Genomic DNA, 19,450 nt, shown 5'->3' with positions numbered 1-19,450 from the left:
TCACACCATCGAGACCTTCCCACTGTCATAAAGCGTAAGAAAATAACTATATGCTTTCCAATCTGCCTGTTGTGATACAAGAGGTACACGTCTGAAAGTGACATGGAATTCAAAAGGGAAATATTTAGTTGCAACTGCTGAAAGAAAGTTTCCCCCAAAAACTAAAAGTGTTTTATTTTGGTGTAACTAAACCAAGAAGTCATACTTGACAACAAATATACAATATGCCGAGGTTGTATTTGGTTTACGCCTTTCAAATATTACTGATCTTAAAAAGTTGAAAGCAAACAACTGAATAAAACTCATATTGCCAATATTATTAAAGGGTTTATGCCTTATTTTTTTTTTTTTTTTTTTTGTGTGAAAATAGTATATTAGTAACATTTTTGGGCTGATTTCAAAAGGCATTTCATTCCCATGTAAGCAGTGGGTTTTTCACATTTTGGCTAAACATTTCGTGAAAAAACCTTTTTGTAACAATCATTCCTTTTATAAATCCAAAAATACATCAGAAGGCTCCAGAGTGAGTGTCTGCAGAGTAGATGGGCTGATAAAACATTACACTTGTAGACAACCTAATAAGCCAAACAGACTCGATGTTGGGATGAAAATAAAATTGCTTTTTTGATGCTGGAGGAACCTCCATGATTTAGGGTAACTGCCTCTTCTTCCATGGTACCGTTAGCGTTCACACTGGCACAGAGTTTCCTTCTGTAGGGTCTCCTGGACCATCAATGGCTACATCTCGGAATGAAGTTTTCTTATTATTTTTAAACCAATGATTCTCAAATGTAGCTGGATCATAAATCAAGACAAAGGACAGGTTGATAGTTCATGTATTTGACAGGTTGCAAGGGGAGAATCAAGCAGTCACTGTTTTGAGTTTTGTCAGGAAACGACAAAAGCTTCAGCAGTTACAGGACACCTGCTCAGGCGTACGTGTTGGAACAAACGCCTCAGTCTGGTTCCGGAGTCTGTTCTGCTGAGGCGGAGGGTGTCGACTTATTATATAGGAAGGTCAGCAAGAAGAGCGCAATGTCATGTGAGCACCAGTAGCCAGTGTGTGAGGTCACAGCTGACCAATAGCGGCTCTCTACCAGACCCTCCCTCAGCTCGAAGTCGATGCGTCTCTCCAGCTCCACTGCAAGAGAGAAACAGAGGATTACAGTCAGAATATGCCAACAGATACCCTGCTGGCCCTCCTTAAAAGTTCATTAGCCTTTATGTGAACTTATAAATTACACTGTTTCTTTTCTTTTCAGCTTCCTAAAATATAGTTTGATGAATGATTTCAAAACAAAATACAATTTCCGTATATATACAATAACATGCAGGGGGTCTATGTCTGTTAATCTGATTGTGATTAAGTCAGTCCCTCACCAGCCATGAACCTCTCCGCACGTCACTGATGCACACAAACACACTTTGGTTAATGCTTTGTACCAGAAAGAACATACATAAAGTGTCACCAGTGGGAGATGTTGGTCGAGTTATTGTGGAAAGACCATAAGACGACTGGCTTTCGGTGCGCTTCTCCTCCTCTTCCTCAGCGTTCGCTCCTCCCTCAACTCCTAAGGACACTGAAGGTTGGCTGTTTGATCGGGAAAACCGTGAGAAGAGGATGCCTCCTAAACCCTTTCCTATGCTTGCTGCACCTGCAGGTTGACATGAAGGAAGAGTTTAAAATATACAGAGAACGTTCCAGCGCCTGATATTTGTAAGAACGTATTTTTTGAAAACAACGCATCGTTTTCCATGTATGTCAAAATGACAGCTTTCTTCCTGTTGGTCACTCAGCAGTCTAATGAAATAATGTTTATGAATATAACATGATCAAATGTGAAAAGAGGGTATGACTAATTCTTTAAATGTATTTTTTATATATATATATATATATATATATATATATATATATATATATATATATATAAAAAAAGCAGAGCAACAGTAGTTGCCCTTTATGGCCACATGATGGCACCACTGACTCAAAGTTGGGGGAAAATTCAAACCGCTGTCTAATACAGTCTGATATTTTCACCAAAGACAATTACCGTACATTTTCAGAAAATTCTACAGAGTATGTGTAATTAGAAGCAGTGTGTGAAATTTGTACTAACCTGTTTCATTTGATGATATTAAGTGGAACAAAGTAAAGGAAACACCAATCAAACAATAAAAACACGCTAAATTTACCTAGTATACTGGCCTTGCCCAGGCTGGTGATAGACTCTCCATAGTGTTTACGGGCCAAGACAGGAGACGTACTCGGACTGGGAATGCTCTCCGTGTCTGAAGCCGGATCTTTAACTGGATTGAGGAAGGTCGGCCGGACCTCATCATAGGACGAAGGGTTAGTGGCACTACACCTGGTGATGAAAACAATTTATACATTTGTTACCACTTTGTGCTAATAAAGAATAATAAAAGTGTAAAACTTAAGCTTTTACCAATGTATCTGGACAGGTGCGACGTTACTATAATGCTTAAGGATGAGAGGCTCCAGTCTGTAAGCCTAAACACAACAGAAAAGAGTTAACTCCTTAAAAGAAAAGATGCAGAGCATGAACATTTATCATTTTCACTTCTCATTTATAAAATATATATATATATATATAAATTATAGGCATATATCAGGCATATCTGACCACAGGGTCTGTTGGATGGAAGACATTGAAGAGCCGGCTGCAGATGGAGGTGGGCAGGATGTGGTCCTGGTGGCCGCTGGTGCCTGGGCGAATCCCTCGCAGGGCCAAGAAAACTGCCAGAGGAGACCCCATGCAGAAAAAGTTTTCTACCTGTGAGACAAAAGGTGAAAAAATTGATAGTAAATCCCCCAACAAGAGCTTTATGTATATATACATATACATCTTTTTATCGTAAACAAAAGTTGTTAATTGTAATAAACAACAACGTGAGGCGAGTTAAGTTTTTCCTTGATGCATTAACATGTTTTTCGTTGCTTATTTAACTGCAGCCAGTTTCAGTTTACATTAAGCTGTTCTTGTTTTACAGCATTGTTGTCTTTCTGTGCCAAAACCCCGAGCCAGGTTTCAACCACCAGTTTCTACAGGACGATTCCCGTTTAGCAAGGAAACATACGACCACCACACACGGCATGCCGTAAATGCTGCACCTGGGAGACGCTCCTTTGAGTTTCAGGAGTTATAAACTACAGAAAAACATGTTTTGACTCCAGGTGATGCTACCAAGACTATTGGTAAATAAGACTTCATCCTCTACACAGGGCAGACATTATTCCTGTTTGCTCTGGAAAGACATACACTTGGGGGGGAAGTGTATTAAGCGATGTTGTCGGACATTACACACAGTCATCGTCAGAAATGTGCTTGATCTACATCTATGGTTTTCATTTTTTCCAAGGGTGTATAATGATATCATCCTATCAGTACCATCATATATGTTTATATTTTGGCTTGTATGTGAAAGGAGCCTAGGTCAGTTAGATAAAATCTAACTCGAGTGTCAGTTTTGCTTCCTGAAATTTATTGTAGCACACTACCACCCTTAAATAAGAGTTGTTTAAAAACATTCATGGTCATGATGATTGTATGTAATCTTCTGACTACTATTGCAAAATCCAAGAGTCCAAAAAAATCGTACCTTGAATTTAAGAGCTGGGGGAGCTGAAGGATTAGAGGCCTCCAGTTTGACCAGTTGATTTTCCAACTCTCTTAACCTGGCAAAAACAAAAATAAAACTAATTTTGCACCACACCACACAAAAAATAAAGAGATATTATTCCCTGACCTTTTCCCATCCTTAGTCAGCAACATATCCTTTGAGTCACTGCTCTGTATAATTAATATCCCACCTATTCTTTGTGAGCCTCAGCTCCTCTAAAAGCTGCCTCTCTTCGTAAGACATCCAGCGGAAATCCTGCTCCTCCTCTACTGCGCAGTGCTCCTGCAGACAGAACCGTACGGGATCCCATCCTGTCATAATGTCATAGGTGATGACACAGCCGAGGGAGTGAGACACAATGGACACTTTTCCACCACGTTCTTCAAAATCAGGGTTCCGCGAGCAGAAGAGCGAGTACAGTCTGTTCAGCTCTTCTGTGAGCCCCTTGGTTATCTAGGGGAAAAAAACCAAACAAACAGAAGAGAAGAAGTTATCTTAAGGATAAAAAAAAAAAAAAAAAAAAGGCTACCAGAGACGCCTTTTATAATCTGTAACTGTATGATTCTCACTTCGTCGCGATAGAGAGGACTGTTGTAGTACATGATGTCCATGGCACTGCTGTTGAGAAGGTCACGCAGCCCTCGCACTTTGTCTGGTGTGATGGAGTCAACCGTATCTATGGAAACGTGCCATGTATGCATCACCCGGAACACGCCCGAGGTCATCGATAGTGAAACCACACTGCAATCCTCACATACCTCCATCCAGCGCTAGTTTAGAGCGCCATTCGACAGGGAGAAACTCTACGTGTTCATCGTTGTGCTCAGAAAAGTGCTTCTCCTCCATCTTCCTCACGCCTTCCCTCAACCTTAAGGAGCACAACAGAGAAAGTGTGAATAACGACAGCGTTGAACAGCTGTACCGACAGAAGTCTGACATAAGAAAAACAGTTTGTGTGCATGACAATATCAGGTATGTGAGTGGTGATTGACACTGAACCCCCATTTTATCTCTCCCCATTTCTAATAGAAGAAGTTTAAATGTAGGATGTGGCTCTTTATGGAGAGGAAACCACATGTCACATGCCTGTCTGCAGGGGGAACTTGCACGATCCGAGTGTAGGGAACTAGATTGCCGATTTAAATGTGGCTTGCACACCACGATCTTTGTTGATGTAGCAACATTTTTAATCTGTGAGAAACAACAGTGTCAAAAACTCTACAGTTCCCCCCTTTAGTTGACGACAAAGAAACCATCAGGCACGGTGCTGAAATGACACAACATGTAATAAAGAGTCAAAGCAAAAGTAGAACACTGCTTTGGCAGATCTCTTCTTTTGGCAGTGGAAGGTGTGTGTAACGTAATCCACAGGAAGATACGAGGCAGGCTCAACAACATGCTCTGCAGCTTGACTTGGTCTACTTCGGTTACTGAGACGGCGTGAGCAGGATCAATGAGTTAAGTGTAAACTTTGGGACACCGTGGAATGTTGCGTCATGTTTACATAAGATTAGGTTAAATATGAGATGTGACATGAAGGCAGTAGTCGAGTACCGGCATAGAGGTATGTGATTTGAAAACACAAGCCCAAAAGCTTTAAAATGTGTCTTTCTTGTAAGCAAAATGAATACATAGAAGCTTTCCTTTCCCTGCTTGTTTCTGCATACTGCCACCCAGACTGCTAAACTAAGATTTTTTTTTTTTTCTTACTTGCTGTGAAGTGGCACCACCCACCAGGATCACTGGGGTAAATCTGTTTTAAACACCAGCACCAGATGATAGTCCAACTAGTTAACCAGAACATAAACTATGAAGACAACATTAAGGTATAAAGTTATATGATTCTGCTCAATAAGCAGATTTTAGAGCAATACTTACAAAAAATGCTACTAAATAAATCAGTGGTTTATTCTAAATTACATTTCTATTTCAGTTCACGAGTCAAAATAAGAATAGATGCATATTTTAAACAAGTTTTTTTTTATACTTGTAATAATGTGTTAAATAATTTCAACAGTAGTAGGAGTAACTGTTGATTCAGTTTAAAAAAAAAATCAATTAGATCATATTTGATATGTTTGTTTTAAATAATTGTGTTAATGCCAGGATATTGCATCATCTTTAATTTAAATCATCACCGTGTCAATTTCACACCCATCCATGTCTAATAGCGTGAATAATATGTTACTCTTTGACTTGTCCTATATAGCTTGTTATTTTTGGGAGATTTTGGGTACATTGTACTTTCTGGGCCACCATAGTTTGGATGTTCCCAAAACAAAGCATGAAGTCAGCTTTCCAGGTGTAGAACAGAAGACGAATGTGGGGGGGGGAAAAAGTGAGAAGCACGAGGACAAAACACAGACTGCAGCTGCAACACCATCACTGTTTAAACTGCAAATGACCTTTGATTTAAAAAAAATAATAATAATAATAATAATAATAATAATAATAATAATAATAATTTAAAAAAAAGAAAACATTGATATTTCTGGAAACATGGCAACAATTTTTAGATTGTTTGGATGTTTTATCTGCCTGGAGATTCTCTTATGTGAGCAGATTAAAATCCTTCTTATCGAATCTGGGTCTGGAGCCAGAACAATTCTTCAGAACACTCAACTTTAGGATATCACAACCAGAGAGGATGGATTTATACCTCATCTTCCAGACAGCCTTATGAAACATAGATCACTGATCATGAAACATTATATTCCATCGTAACAAACGTTTATTCTCTTTCTTGAAAAACAGATTCTTAATCTTAGTGGCACGTTCCTAGGTAAACAAAGGTAAAAACAAAACAAAACATTTCCTAGAAGAGCAAAAAAGCAGCCCAACAGGTTGATCTCTGTTTAACAGGTTTGGACAAAAGGCCAGGCAATTACCACATAAAGCCAGCAGTCAATGTAAAACCCTTCAGCAGAAGATGATGTCATCATTTTTGCATGTGATAAAAAAGAAAAAAAAAGTGAGACCAGTGCAAGAAGGTGAGTAAAGTTGGCATCTTAAAATAGAAACAGAAAGGAAAAATTAAAAACACTTCGAGCCAAGACAAAAGCTTCATTCCTCCTCACAGTGTGCTCGCATAAAAGTATGGTGGACAGAAATCTAAAACTGAAGCTCGACTTGAGATTTTACAAATGAAAATGCAGCTAAAAGCAGGCTTTGGAGGACATCTCAAATTACAGTAACCTCAATAAAACGGACAACTCACATTCCAGTGTTTTTGATGATGCGGCCCTGATCCATCTTCTGGCCAATCCCGTGCACCACAAAGACAACGTGGGTAGTCTGAGGGGGCCGGTCTTCTGGAGAGGCCTCCTCCACATAACCTCGATGGAGCCGTGTGCCGCTGCTTGAGGCTGCAGCAACAGGAAATTCAGATTTTCATTGTCCACTTCTCAAACCAATAAGAAACTTAAGTTTGATATTGAGTGTACAACTCTGGCAGAAAAAGAAAAAAACAGGAAGACTATCAATAGTCCAACATGCTGTATTGATTCCAAGGAGGTCAGTAGGCGAGACATGGACTCCTGCTGTGGCCACCGACCACGTGGGAGCATGTGTAAAGTACTGGCAGGTCAGAGTGTGTGTCTTTACTTAAAACCTATAATCTGATCATGTTGTGTGCTAAATGGAAACGTGATAGGAGCCGGTGAACTCGCACTAAAGACAGATCAGTTCGCAGAGCGTTGGGTAACCAGGGAACGTTGAGGTAACCAGTCAAGGCTCCGGAAAATAACATGGAGAGAAAATAAATCATGGAGTTATGGAACTGTGCACCAGATCATCTTCACATACACTGATGAAGGTCAGATGTAAAATTGTACTTAATTTGCTCCCTTTCTTTCCCCAACCTTCAATGTATTTAAGACCAAAACATGATGTGGGCATCACCAAATAATTCCGCTTTCTTTTAACCTTCTACGTTGACCAGTTTGCAAATAAAACACCATTGCATTGCCACGTCCATCTCATATGATAAAGTGTGATGCAAGTGACACAGACCTTTGGAGAAGCCCAGTTTCTGGGTAACAGTGCGAGCAATCTTTGACGTGGTAGCGTCGCTGTAAAGGTAGACTTCTTCCACGCTGTGCCAATCTACATGCGTCCGGCTCAGCTTCAGATGGTGGATGGCTGCAGCAGTGAGAGAGAAAAGTCAGGCAGAGTCAGAAGGCATTGAGACGGAGCCTAGATCATTTTCTGACAGAGAAATGAGAGAAACAGAAAACAAGAGAAGCTAAATATATATATATCTCTATATATATATATATATATATATAGATATATATCTATATATATATATATATATATATATATAGATATATATCTATATATATATATATATAAAAAGGTTTTCATTTTAGGGTTTAGGAATCATACATACTTCTGAGAAGTGTAAGTAAAAAAAAGATTTACACCAAGTTTGTTATTTTAAGTAGCAAGGACACAAAAGTCCAAACTCTTTTCAGACAGCTCAATCAAAAGCTGTCTGTCGCTTTGATCTGCTTAAATAAAAAAAAGAAAAATCACACGGCATGATCGCATACTTCAGCTCTTGCTTGTCGTCCTGCTTTGCAGCTTCCAATTGCCAATTGATTTTTTTCTAAACTTAAATAAATGTCTGTCCTCCAATTTTTTTGTTTGTTTTCTGGTTCTTATTCGGTGGTAAATGCAGTGACTGAAGCAAGTAAGAGCTAAATTATGGCTTGAGAAAAACCAGTTGATACCTACAAAGGCAAAGGACCAATAAATGAAAGTAGTGGACTAAACGGAGGCAAAGCTGTGCCCCATGTTCCTGTTCAGTCAGGTTCATTTGGCTGAAATTGTTGAACACGCTGGCATTTGTCCAAAACGTAATCATGGACTCTTTGTGCTATTCTGAAACAAACAAGGAATTTAAATCCTGAAGGAGCGGGTAAAGTTCCTGGGAAAATGAGGCGTGCTGGATTAGTTTATTGCTGGAAATTCAGAACAATACCTTCCCACAGAGGGAAAACTGTTGTTTCCTTTTGGTCAAGCACAGATTTGTAGGACAAATAAGTTCCCCATCAAGAAATTCCACTATTTGTCCCGTTCACATCAATTAATGAAACGAGCAAAACCTCCATTTGTCCAATGCAGCTAATGATTCTCTGTTACCTGCCCAATAAATGCCCTGAACCATGAATTTTTATACTCCGAAACTAAAAATTATCAGTCAGTTCCTCTTGCATGAAGATGAGAACAAGTTAAACAAATATAGTGACCGTCACTTTTTGACACCGAATCCTATAAAACTACAACTTCTGCCAACAGGATTTTTGTTCTGTCACACGTTTAGCTTCCTCTTTGTAGATTATCAAATTAAATCACTCCACGGCAAAAGAAACATAATCGCTATTTATCACAACATGGCGGAGCACTCAACTACTCTTGGACAGCAACAGTAAGGGGTAGCTGTTAGTATTTCATGGAGAAGAGTTTAGTGATTGCCTGTTGTTGTGCGTCTGCTGGAAGAGTGTGGCAATGGTCGTTCTACTTTGTAAACAGCCTTGGAAGGACGAAAAGGATCTCTTTATAGTCTACTTGTTGAGCCTTATGTTTTGGTCGAGCAGAGGTGAGAGTCGAAGGTTACTTCAGAGATGCATCTCAATAAATTAAAATATCAAAAGAGTCATTTAATGATCAAAATGAACAGAAATGTTAGAAAAATCTTACCTTGCATGTAATGAATATTTATAATTATGTTACTTTTAAAAAACCAAAAAAAAAAAACAAAAAAACAAATTGTATTACCTAAAACATTTCAATGATATTCTTATTTACCGAGATGTGCCTGTAAATAAAACATAAAATAGAGAGCAGGAATGTAAGAAAGGATTAAAGGAGCCCCATAACCTTTGCAGTCAAAAAGAGAAAATATATTTTGTGACAAAAAACCCCCCAGATAATATAAAGTAAGCTCCAAGCTGGGAAGTGCTAAAGGTGAATGCAAGAGGCAAAAAGAGCCTGCCAAAACTATCATCAAATTTGGCCCTGCACTATATATATATATATATATATATATATGTATATATTGTGACATTGAAGTTAATGTCTTTCCAGAAGGCTTCATAGCACTGCAATGTTAAAAGTGAGATTGTCATCTTCAAAAATCGTGTGTCTTTTAGGGCTGCTGACTTTCCCGCTGGGCTTCGGATCAACAGCCATTTCATCCTCCTATGAGACGAGGAAACAAACACAGAGACGTCTCTCCTCTGTGAACCCAGAAACAGGACATTAACAGACTTCAGAATGAACGTACACAGCATGCTAGCGCTGTTTCACAGAAAGACTACAACAATGACTCTTTGTTCCAGCTTATGAGTTGTGCTCAACTCTCAATAGAAAGCGTTGTTCAGAAGGCTTTATTGAGCTGGTGTTGCTGGTCGAGTAGAAATATAGCAACAGTGTCTAAAGGAATTGAGAAAAAGGCTGGGAATTAAAACAAACAAACAAACAAACTGTGTTGAGACATTTTGATAGTCATTTTTAATTTCTGATGCAGTTCTTAAAGAGTCTTGCAATTGTAGTTGAGTGATCCATGTTGTGTACTTACTATTCCAGCAAGGAAGCACGCAGGATTCCCCAAAAAGCAGCAATAGTAGTAGAACCAAACTCTAGACCACAGCACTAAAAAGTGATTTCTAGCAACTAGGCTCAGTTAAAGCTGCAATGTAAACCAAGATAACAGACTAAATTCAGCTTTACGACAACCACGTCTAACTGAGCCTAGGTCTAGTTCCAAATGGAAGGCTTCAAAAGGTTTAACCCACAAAAGAAAGGAAAAACTAGTCCAACAGAGGCCTAGAATCTAAAAGGATGAGGGATAAAAAGCTAAAGGAGCTAACACAACAGAAAACGTAGGATTTCACAGTACCTTGGCAGCGTTTGCGCTTGTGACCTGCCGTTTTAGCACCCGTCTGATATCCACTCCATTTGAACAGAAACGGGAGATAGAAAGGGGGCAGGTGGGAGAGAACTAACAACCAACAAACAGTGAGTAGTGTTCATTGCCCAGTTCAGGTCACAAAAGACTTCATTTGTCATTAGTCCTAAACATGGCGACTTATCAAAAGACAGTAAAGGTAACTTATAAGTTCAATGAAGACTGCTTAAAATGTTCAGGAGCTGCACTCTGTGACTTCTGAGCAAGTTTTTTTTTTTTCTTTGCAGGATTTTGTCTGTTTATAGCCACTTATAAAAAGAAAAGAAATCTAAATGTTTGCCTTTATTTAAATACCAAGAGGTTAAAATAATAAAAAAAACAACAAGAAAATCAGACAGACCAGAACATTTACATTTACTATATCATAAACAAAGAGCATAAAGACATTTTGAATGTGAAGTCCACAATCTCAGATTTGACTGGCTCATTCGATTCATGATAACGAAGCAATCAGACTTGCAAATATTGGCTGAGGTTGTTTCAGCTGAGGTGAACGGCAGAGGATGAGTTAGGAGGGGAGAAGTGCTGAGGCGCACAGGAAGTGTGATTGCTGTAAAAGCGATCGGTACAGCACTGATGGAGCTACTGAAAATAAGTGCTCTGTAATGCCTGGGATATCTATCAAGGCTTATAAAAGGTCAAAATGAACTTACTAGGTTGTGTTTTTATGCAGCATATCACGCTGTGCAGCTGGCCTTGGGTCTTTTGATTCCTGAAGAATTATCAAAGTAGCAAGTGGATTTGGAGCTTTAATACTTATTAAGCCCAAGACAGTTGATGAACAATTTAGATATCTTTTGGATGACTTCCAATAAAGGGCTCCGGTGCATTTTCTTTCCTTTAAGTTCTTTCAAGTTTCTTTTTTTTTTTTTGTCAATAATTATGCGTAATCATAGCCTCACAAATATCTGAAATAAGAAGGCAGGTTACATGGGAATAGCTACCGGGTCTCGCCCTCATCAAAAACATACAGAAAACAAAGCTGACGACACGGCTGGCCTGCTGGATGTAATTTTCCCTGACGTCTTTCAAGCCTGAAAGATGAGTCCACACCCTATTGTCTCTACAACCTGCCTAGTACTCTGCACAGCCAAGGTAATGGGTGGAAACAACAGATGAACCTTACCACGAAACATCACAAATTCACTATGTAAGCTTTATTCAAGTCAAACAGTGTGAAAAATAATGTTGAAAAAGAATCTGACCAGGTGCTATTTTCACTTATTGGGGATATTTTAAATGTTGGATTACTTATCTGAAGTTCATCGTTTAAAACGGGACTGGATGCAGTTCAAAGCCTACCATGTCTTCTGTTTCAACTAACTACTGCAAAATACTGTACTGCAAATCTGTATGGTATTAGTGCGCTTATAAAATCCTTGTATTAGATGTAATGCAGTTTAAAACAGCCTCCATATGGCTCTGAGTGCTACAGATTACTAGTGTCAGGGCAAAATATTCTTCTGCAAGAGGCAGAATGCAACATTAGCTCAAGGATAGTGAATTAACAAGATCTATCGTTCACTTTGCTTTCAGGCTCAGCTAAATATAGAGGTGGAAAACGAGGTACAAACAAAGGAGGAGGTGGGGAGGGATGTAGTCTGCAGTCACCAATATTGTTTTCCATTAGGTAGAACCATGAAAAGTAAGAGCAGGCATTGCTTTGGCTCATCCATTCAACACACTGAAACTGTGTGTTTTGTGTGTGTGTGTGTGTGTGTGTGTGTGTGTGTGTGTGTGTGTGTGTGTGTGTGTGTGTGTGTGTGTGTGTGTGTGTGTGTTCTCGAGTGAAACTTCGTCACATTTTAGAAAACAAAATAAAAAGTCTGTGTATTAAATTTAACACAGCTTACAGTTAAGGTGTAATCCTTCTGTAACTTGGTGTCATGAATATGTCCAGCATTTATTCAGTGACTCTATATATATATATGCGTGAATGAACCCAATGCATTTTTTTCTAAATGATTTTGATTATTTTTTTTTCTTTTCAAAAAGTGTATGAAAATACTAGCAACTGTAACACAACTTAAAACTTTTAATTTTTAGGGAGATACAATCAGTTTATCCTGAGTAAGAATAAGACAATAACATTACAAGGAAAAAATTTGTTCTTTTGAAGTCTAAAGAAATCAATAAAAAAAAAATTCTCAAATGAAGATTGATTATATATATGAATATATTTCTGTGATATTCTAAACTTTATGGACTAAAGTTTAAATTCTGTTTCTCAGAAAATAGCAAATGAATAATACAGGAATACTAACGCAGAATTTTAACACTGGAATGTCACCTCTTGGCCTAAACACTGCTGACCTAACAGGTTTTCAGCAAAACGTTTTTCTAACCCACTTAAAAAAAGACCGTTTGTGTATGGGAAGTCACTAATGGTCTTTGCTAAAGCATCTAGCTTTATGCAGAGTGCTGTTCCTAGAAAATTAATGGAAATTTAAGAGGAAGGAAAACATGCCAGAAAAGGGAGCAGTCATCTAACAGGAAGTTTTAGGAGACATCCATCTGCTGTGAGCTTTATGGAAATAATATTCAAATTTCTTTTTGTCAGCTGTGGCAGGCAATGATCAAAATAACTAGAAATAATTGCTTGTAAAACATAACTCAGTGTAACTTTCTGAGTGTTTCACTTCCTTAACCAAATTTCCTGAATAAATTACTACTCTGATTTTTTGAAGTGATTTATCAGGGTTATATTTTATTTATAACGTTAGGGTATGTTGCTGGGACATCTGGAGACGATGTCGCTTTTGTCCAACTTTCTCCTTTTTCTACATACTCAATCTCACTCTTTTGCAGTCTTTCAGTATCCAGTTCACACAACCAGACATTCATCAATCTGGCCACCTTAAGGAGAGCTCTGAATCAAACAACCTCTTTCTTACTGCTATCCAAAGCTACAGCTTGTGACATTTTGCTTGAGCCAGCTCATCAGAGAGGGTCATACCAAACTGTACATGGAGATCCTGCTTTACAATGGTGGCGCACCTGTCAAGTTCATTTCTAACTCTCACACCGCAGTATGAATCAGTAACTTGACCTTTGGTTCAAAACACAGCAAAAATGTAAAAGCCCAACTTTTTGTCATTGTGGGTTCACAAAAAGAAATTAGCAACAGGAATTAACAAATAAGTGCTGTCTGACGCTTTGAAGGATACACTTGTAAACTGTTATCCCCTTTCCCAGCACTCACCATCTTTGCTGTCAACGGTCTTCACCACCAGATCCGTCTCAAAGGTGTCCTGCAAATGTTGGCCTCGGAAACGGTTCAGGTGCTCCTGCTCAATGAGGTCGCTCTCTTCTTCTTCCAGCGGCAGCCAGCTACCATCGATGAACCACTGGCCTCTCATCACAGGAATATGGTCTTGTTCTGAAGCAGACACACCTCTGATTTAGCTACATAGACTTTAATAGAAATGATCTGTATAGTTAGACATTTGATTTTTTTTAAAAAAATTTTTACAGTTTCTATTTGTATCATAAAAGTTTTTACCAATTAGCATTAAATGCTCAAATGACTGATTATACTGCGTTATAACTTGTATTAAATAGGACTGTGTGCAATGGGTGTTAATTTGAGAGGCAACAAATTAATGTGTACTATATTGGATTCAACAAACTATAATTATGTATGAAGTGGAACCATTTGTCTAGCTATTTCTCTTACCTTGACATGACTGTTGTGAATTGATGCCATTTCAATAAATCTTTTTCTAGGCACTGACTCATTTTCCCGTGGCACCTTAGATGACGTACGGCAAACTGATTTCCATTTAATTAAATAAGTCAGTCAAACCCAGGAGGACCAAGACTCGGTGTTTAACCGAGCGGGGCCAGGTTTCATTACAGTCTAGAGTCAAATTATGAACACCATTCTGACTTGAATCCCAAGTGGAGAATTAGAGCGAAATAGCTGAGCCTATATCAGCGACACTCCAAAAACGACAGAACCAAAATGAACCAAAATTTTGCAAAATGAAAACAATGATACTGAAAATACACCAGTATTTATTTTTTTTTAAATGTCTTACTTAAATCTAAAGCAAACACAAACACACACTGAGATAAAGGCTCAGGAGATAATATTGGGTCGTCAGTTGAGTCCATTTGCGACAGTTCAGAGAAGATAAGCTTAGAGAACCTTTAATGTCTCAACTATTTCATCATGTGTATTAAAGTCCAATACACAATAAGTGCTTGCTCATCCACCCTTCCTTCTCCTGTTGCTGCCTACTGGTTGTCAGCTGACTGAAATAAGGCAACTATACTTTTCCCTCACTTACAAGGTAAAAATGGGTGGAGTCTTTGTGTGGAATCAACCAGTAGCAGCCTCCTATATCTTTTCTTAGGGTAACTTGTTTTAAAGATATAAATGCATTGCAATGATGTTTGTCAAACTGGATGTTCCCCAGCAGATAGCCCACAAAACTAAAATTCATGAGAACACTGTCTCTATTGTTGATGTTTGTTTAAATAAAAACAATTTTCTTCAAACTAAATACTGTGACACCGACCACGGTACTCCTGGTGTCACAGTACCAGTTCAGAGAATATTTATTTCCTGTAAGCAATCATGACTAGATTTAATTTTGCTAGAGATACACATATTACTGTGGGACAATAAAGATGAGTTGTATTTTATTCTAAAAAGACCAGGGATCAGAAATGATCATTATCCAAAGATTGGCTCCCATGTCAAATGCCAAACAAAATCATATTTTTTCCCCCAATTTATTAAATTCATCAAAACTAAGAATTCCCATTTTCAGTCTATAAACATATCGTATTTTTATGCACTTTTCTGAATTTAATTAAAATTGGATCTTGTGAAAGTCATATAACTTCACTTTTTATAGGTTTTGGCATCTTCTGTATCCGCAGCTCCTGTCTTTCTTATACACTACATTATTTGGAATTTTTTTTAATCTAACACATTCTGCAAATGTACACTTCAAAAATCTACAAGTTCCATGTTATGAGTGACAATATTGGCAACAATCGTATTACCCCCCCCGAAGGGTGTAGTAGGTTTGAATCAAGAAATTAAACAATAATCCTCATTCATGCATTAAAGTGTAACATTTACCTAATTTTTATGACACAAAAAAGAACATCAATGGTTGACACGTTTATAGGATACTTGGAGTTCTTTATTGAGAGGATTTAATGAATAGACTAATAAAAATCTAATTGTATTTTTGACCTGCTGATGAAGAGAAAATTAACTTATTCCAATTTGTGGCTAATTTATTGGTGTAACTCTACAGTTCGGAAAACCTAAGTGGGTTCTTGGAATTAAAAAATGGCCCAGCAACTGTTTTTACCAACCAGTGGTCACAGATGATTTTCAAACATAAACTGTAACAGAGTTAATGCAATATAATGAATGGCAACCAGGGGCGCCGCTAGGAATATGAACTTGACACCCCAACCCTCAAGCGGCTCCTTCCACCACCTATTGAGTCTATCTGACCAATCAAAAGCTTTAGATAACCAACTTTAAAAACTTGCTTCCATTGGTCCAATACTGGTAATAGCACATTTACTGGTAGTAAATTAAACATACGACAATATGCAAGTAACAATTTGAAGCAAAATTAAAATGACTAACAACTTTGTGTCCGATAAAAGGCTTCCATTCCATTCCAGTCTTAACATAGCAATACTGCAAAGCCTGTCTTGAGGCCTAGCCTCCAGCCCAGACAGGAAGCTGTTTTTATTACCATTTTATAACAGTTGTTTAACATTCTCTCAGTAATAAATATTTCAGTTTTTTTTGTGTAATTGTAAAAAGAGCAAGAGAGACAGAGAAATCCCCATACATTCCCTGCACTGATGCTAACTATCATATCATTGAACAGTATTGCTCACCTTCTTCACTGGGACAGGGAGGAGGAGTTATGCTGGTATGGGGAGTTATGGCTGCTGCTGACTCTGAACCATCTGTTGTTAAGTGCGGTAAAAGGTACAGGGACAAGTTAAATCTTGTAAATATCTTGGTAAATATTTCCCTTCCCTGATTAAATGCTGGTGAAATGGAGACTAGGTAGTCTGTAGCTAAGCTAACTAATGACTGAAAATCACACTTTGTAGTCTACCCACCTTTCTTGGAGGAAAAACTGGGTTACAAATTGACGCCTTTCTCTTTTGTCTGTCTTCTTTTTCTGTTTTCGAAAACCTGACTTTGGTCTTGGCAGCATAGTTATTATCACTGACTACTAAACACTGTCACTGTCAAGTGCGCAAAAGCAGGTATGCAGATACTGGCGGGTGTAAATATGCATGTTAGCTTTGTTGATCTGGGAGTGCTTGTATTTAACCTTAGTATATACTTTAGTGCATATATATATTTATTTATTTTATTTCATTTTTTTGTCCCCACCTCCCTATTGGTCAGGGGCCATTACAATTGTCCTAACTCCCCCCAGGTCCCCTAAACGGCGCCCCTGATGGCAACTGACCATTGACTGTGGCCCAATAATCTGTATGCTGCCTGTCAGGCATTATACTGCAGACTATTAATTATATATGATATGAATGCACACTACACAAATCGGTGATGAATGATACGTTATTCAAAGTGGACCCAAACATTAGCTCGATCGATTTTGTGTGAGTGATGGAGGAGAGGAAATATTACTCACGCTTCCAGTAGACAGGGTAGCATTTTCTCTCTTTTATGTCGACCTCATAAAGGCCTCCTCGAACACACACAGGCTCTACGTTGATTTCAGTGCCGTCCGGGTCGGTCCCGTCAAAGGACACAGTAGATGTGTCAAGAGAGCCGCGGCCTTCGTCCACGCTGCTAGTGCCAGTGTCCACGGGCACTGCGCCGTTCTGCCCCGGGCTGTCCACACATTTACCGCCAGTCTCCTCCTCTCCATCGCCAACCCCGGAGCGCATCGCACCGGGGTTCAGCTCGCAGTATTTCCGAAACATCAGCTCGATTTTAAGAGAGTCGTGTCCGATAAAAGGCTTCCATGTTTTCTTGTCTTCTTTATAGAACCACCGAACCTCCTCCGGGACTAGCTCCGTCACCACCTCGTTAAACCTGTGTCTGGAGCTGTTGGAGCGAGACCTCTTCCTCCTCTCGAATAACGGGCCAACGCCGATCCCATCGCTGTCCCTGTACTCTAACGGGCTGCTGTCCAGGTAGTCTTCCGGGGAGCCCAGCTCGAAAAATATGCCATCCTGAGAGCCGTGGTTCTGGGCACGTATTAGTGGCAGGTGACCGTCCAGTCCCGGTTGGACCGACGACATCCCCGCCTGCATCGAGTCGTCCACGAGGCTCATCTCGTGACAGCAGGAAAACACATCGCTTCCCAGAACCCAGTCCTTGTTCCCGGTGTCAGCGCTGACCGCTGGACCCTTACTGTCTGCGCTGAAAGACGAGCTAATGCGGAGGTTTTGATTGAAACTACTCATAACTATTTGAGCAGGGACTTCATCTTAGACAAGCTAACGCTGCCAGACTACAACTACCACTAGAGTCCATGTTACTAAGTAGTGCAAACAAACCTAAATAAAACACCTCTGCAACACCTTCCAACGCCCCACAGCTGTTGGCATGTATGCTAGTTCGTCAAGCTAATGAAGCCGGTTGGAAAACTACCCTGCGCCGATAAATCACAAAAAAAAAAAAAAAAAAACTGTAGGGTCTCTGTTTACCCCTAGCAGCGTAAACTTGATTCAAACCTCGCAGATGACACCGAATCGCTTCGGCCCAGCTTATCGCTGCAGCCGCCGTACTTTGAGTATTCCTGGTCCCATCGGAATATCAAAGACTCCTCCATTTGAAAACAAATCTCGCATAGAAACAGAAGTGTAGCGCGGGCGCGCGCGCGTAACGCACCAGCTGACGCACCAAACAATGTGAACGCGTACGTCGAAATTGAGCAACTATGACGAGAACGGTTGTGTTTTCTGTCTCCCACATGAACCAAACGGCAATGATCGCACGACACACTAGAGGACGCCAAATACTTATTTTTGTAGCACTATTAGTCTAACATCGATAAAAAAAAAAGGAAATTAAGGATTTTTTTTTTTGACTGATTAATGCTTTAAATTTGTAACTTTTATATTTATAGTCTACATAACATCTTAACTCCCAAAATATATACAGTGTGTTCTGTTTAAGATAATGTATGCTAAATGTTACATAATAAAATTCGTCCTGGAATTAATAGAGGATATTTTAATGTAATTTTATCATCGGTAGTTTAGCAATTTTCTATCTAACTTTGGATTTCTCCATCAGTATGAATATTGGAGGGACTTAATAAACTATCTAACAATCAAAACACAAATTTTAATTCACATTTCTTTGATGTTGCACTGCATTTTATACCAATGATTTTTATGTAACTATATAAGGACTTAAAAGGGCAAATTTTTGGCATCCCTACAAAATGTGTTTGTATACAAACATATCAACTTACTTTTTCAATACTTTAATTTTGTTGGATATACTTGGTACAATAATGTTGAATCTTTTTAAACCTAGGAATGACAAAGACTTAATTTACCACTAGAGGTCAGCAAATGTCTATTTTAAACTGAAGACTAATGATTCAATGGAGTATATTTATTTTCCAAAAAAAGTAATTTCAGTCACTTGAACTAACAAAAATAAATAATAATATGCTTAGCAAAATACATAAAATGTCTAAAAAGAAGATAATTCAGTTAACATGTAACAAAAATCTATTTTAAGATTAACATTACAAAAAGCAAAGTCAAAGTACTTACTTTTATTTCCTTAGTTTTCTGTCAGCAAGGCATTAGTGTCCATGAGCTAAAAATCTGTACATATCTCTGTAAATA

General features: G+C 38.7%; 1 protein-coding gene across 4 annotated transcripts; it reads right to left on the bottom strand.

The window, feature by feature from the left end:
* Positions 1 to 148: 148 nt before the first annotated feature.
* ddhd1a (DDHD domain containing 1a) lies at positions 149 to 18,472 on the bottom strand. 4 transcript variants are annotated; one of them, XM_014971774.2, is made up of 15 exons: positions 17,269 to 18,472; positions 16,496 to 16,567; positions 13,818 to 13,994; positions 10,547 to 10,648; positions 7,654 to 7,782; positions 6,860 to 7,007; positions 4,401 to 4,510; positions 4,212 to 4,318; positions 3,833 to 4,095; positions 3,622 to 3,697; positions 2,646 to 2,795; positions 2,448 to 2,512; positions 2,194 to 2,366; positions 1,458 to 1,655; positions 149 to 1,141 (listed from the first exon to the last, which is right to left on the bottom strand). In XM_014971774.2, exons 1-15 carry the CDS (start codon positions 18,047 to 18,049, stop codon positions 957 to 959), a joined length of 2,736 nt encoding a protein of 911 aa, XP_014827260.1. In that variant the 5' UTR covers positions 18,050 to 18,472; the 3' UTR covers positions 149 to 956. The 4 variants fall into 4 exon arrangements, with proteins under 4 accessions (XP_014827260.1, XP_014827279.1, XP_014827273.1 ...); XM_014971793.2 differs by lacking the exon at positions 10,547 to 10,648 and having other exon boundaries at positions 17,269 to 18,470; XM_014971787.2 differs by lacking the exon at positions 16,496 to 16,567 and having other exon boundaries at positions 17,269 to 18,470.
* Positions 18,473 to 19,450: the final 978 nt, after the last annotated feature.

The sequence above is a fragment of the Poecilia mexicana genome, unplaced genomic scaffold (assembly GCF_051168715.1).
Source record: "Poecilia mexicana isolate PSO_F unplaced genomic scaffold, ASM5116871v1 scaffold_22, whole genome shotgun sequence".
Lineage (NCBI taxonomy): Eukaryota > Metazoa > Chordata > Actinopteri > Cyprinodontiformes > Poeciliidae > Poecilia > Poecilia mexicana.
The sequence above is the reverse complement of the archived record's forward strand: the minus strand, read 5'-3'. Positions and strand labels throughout refer to the sequence as shown.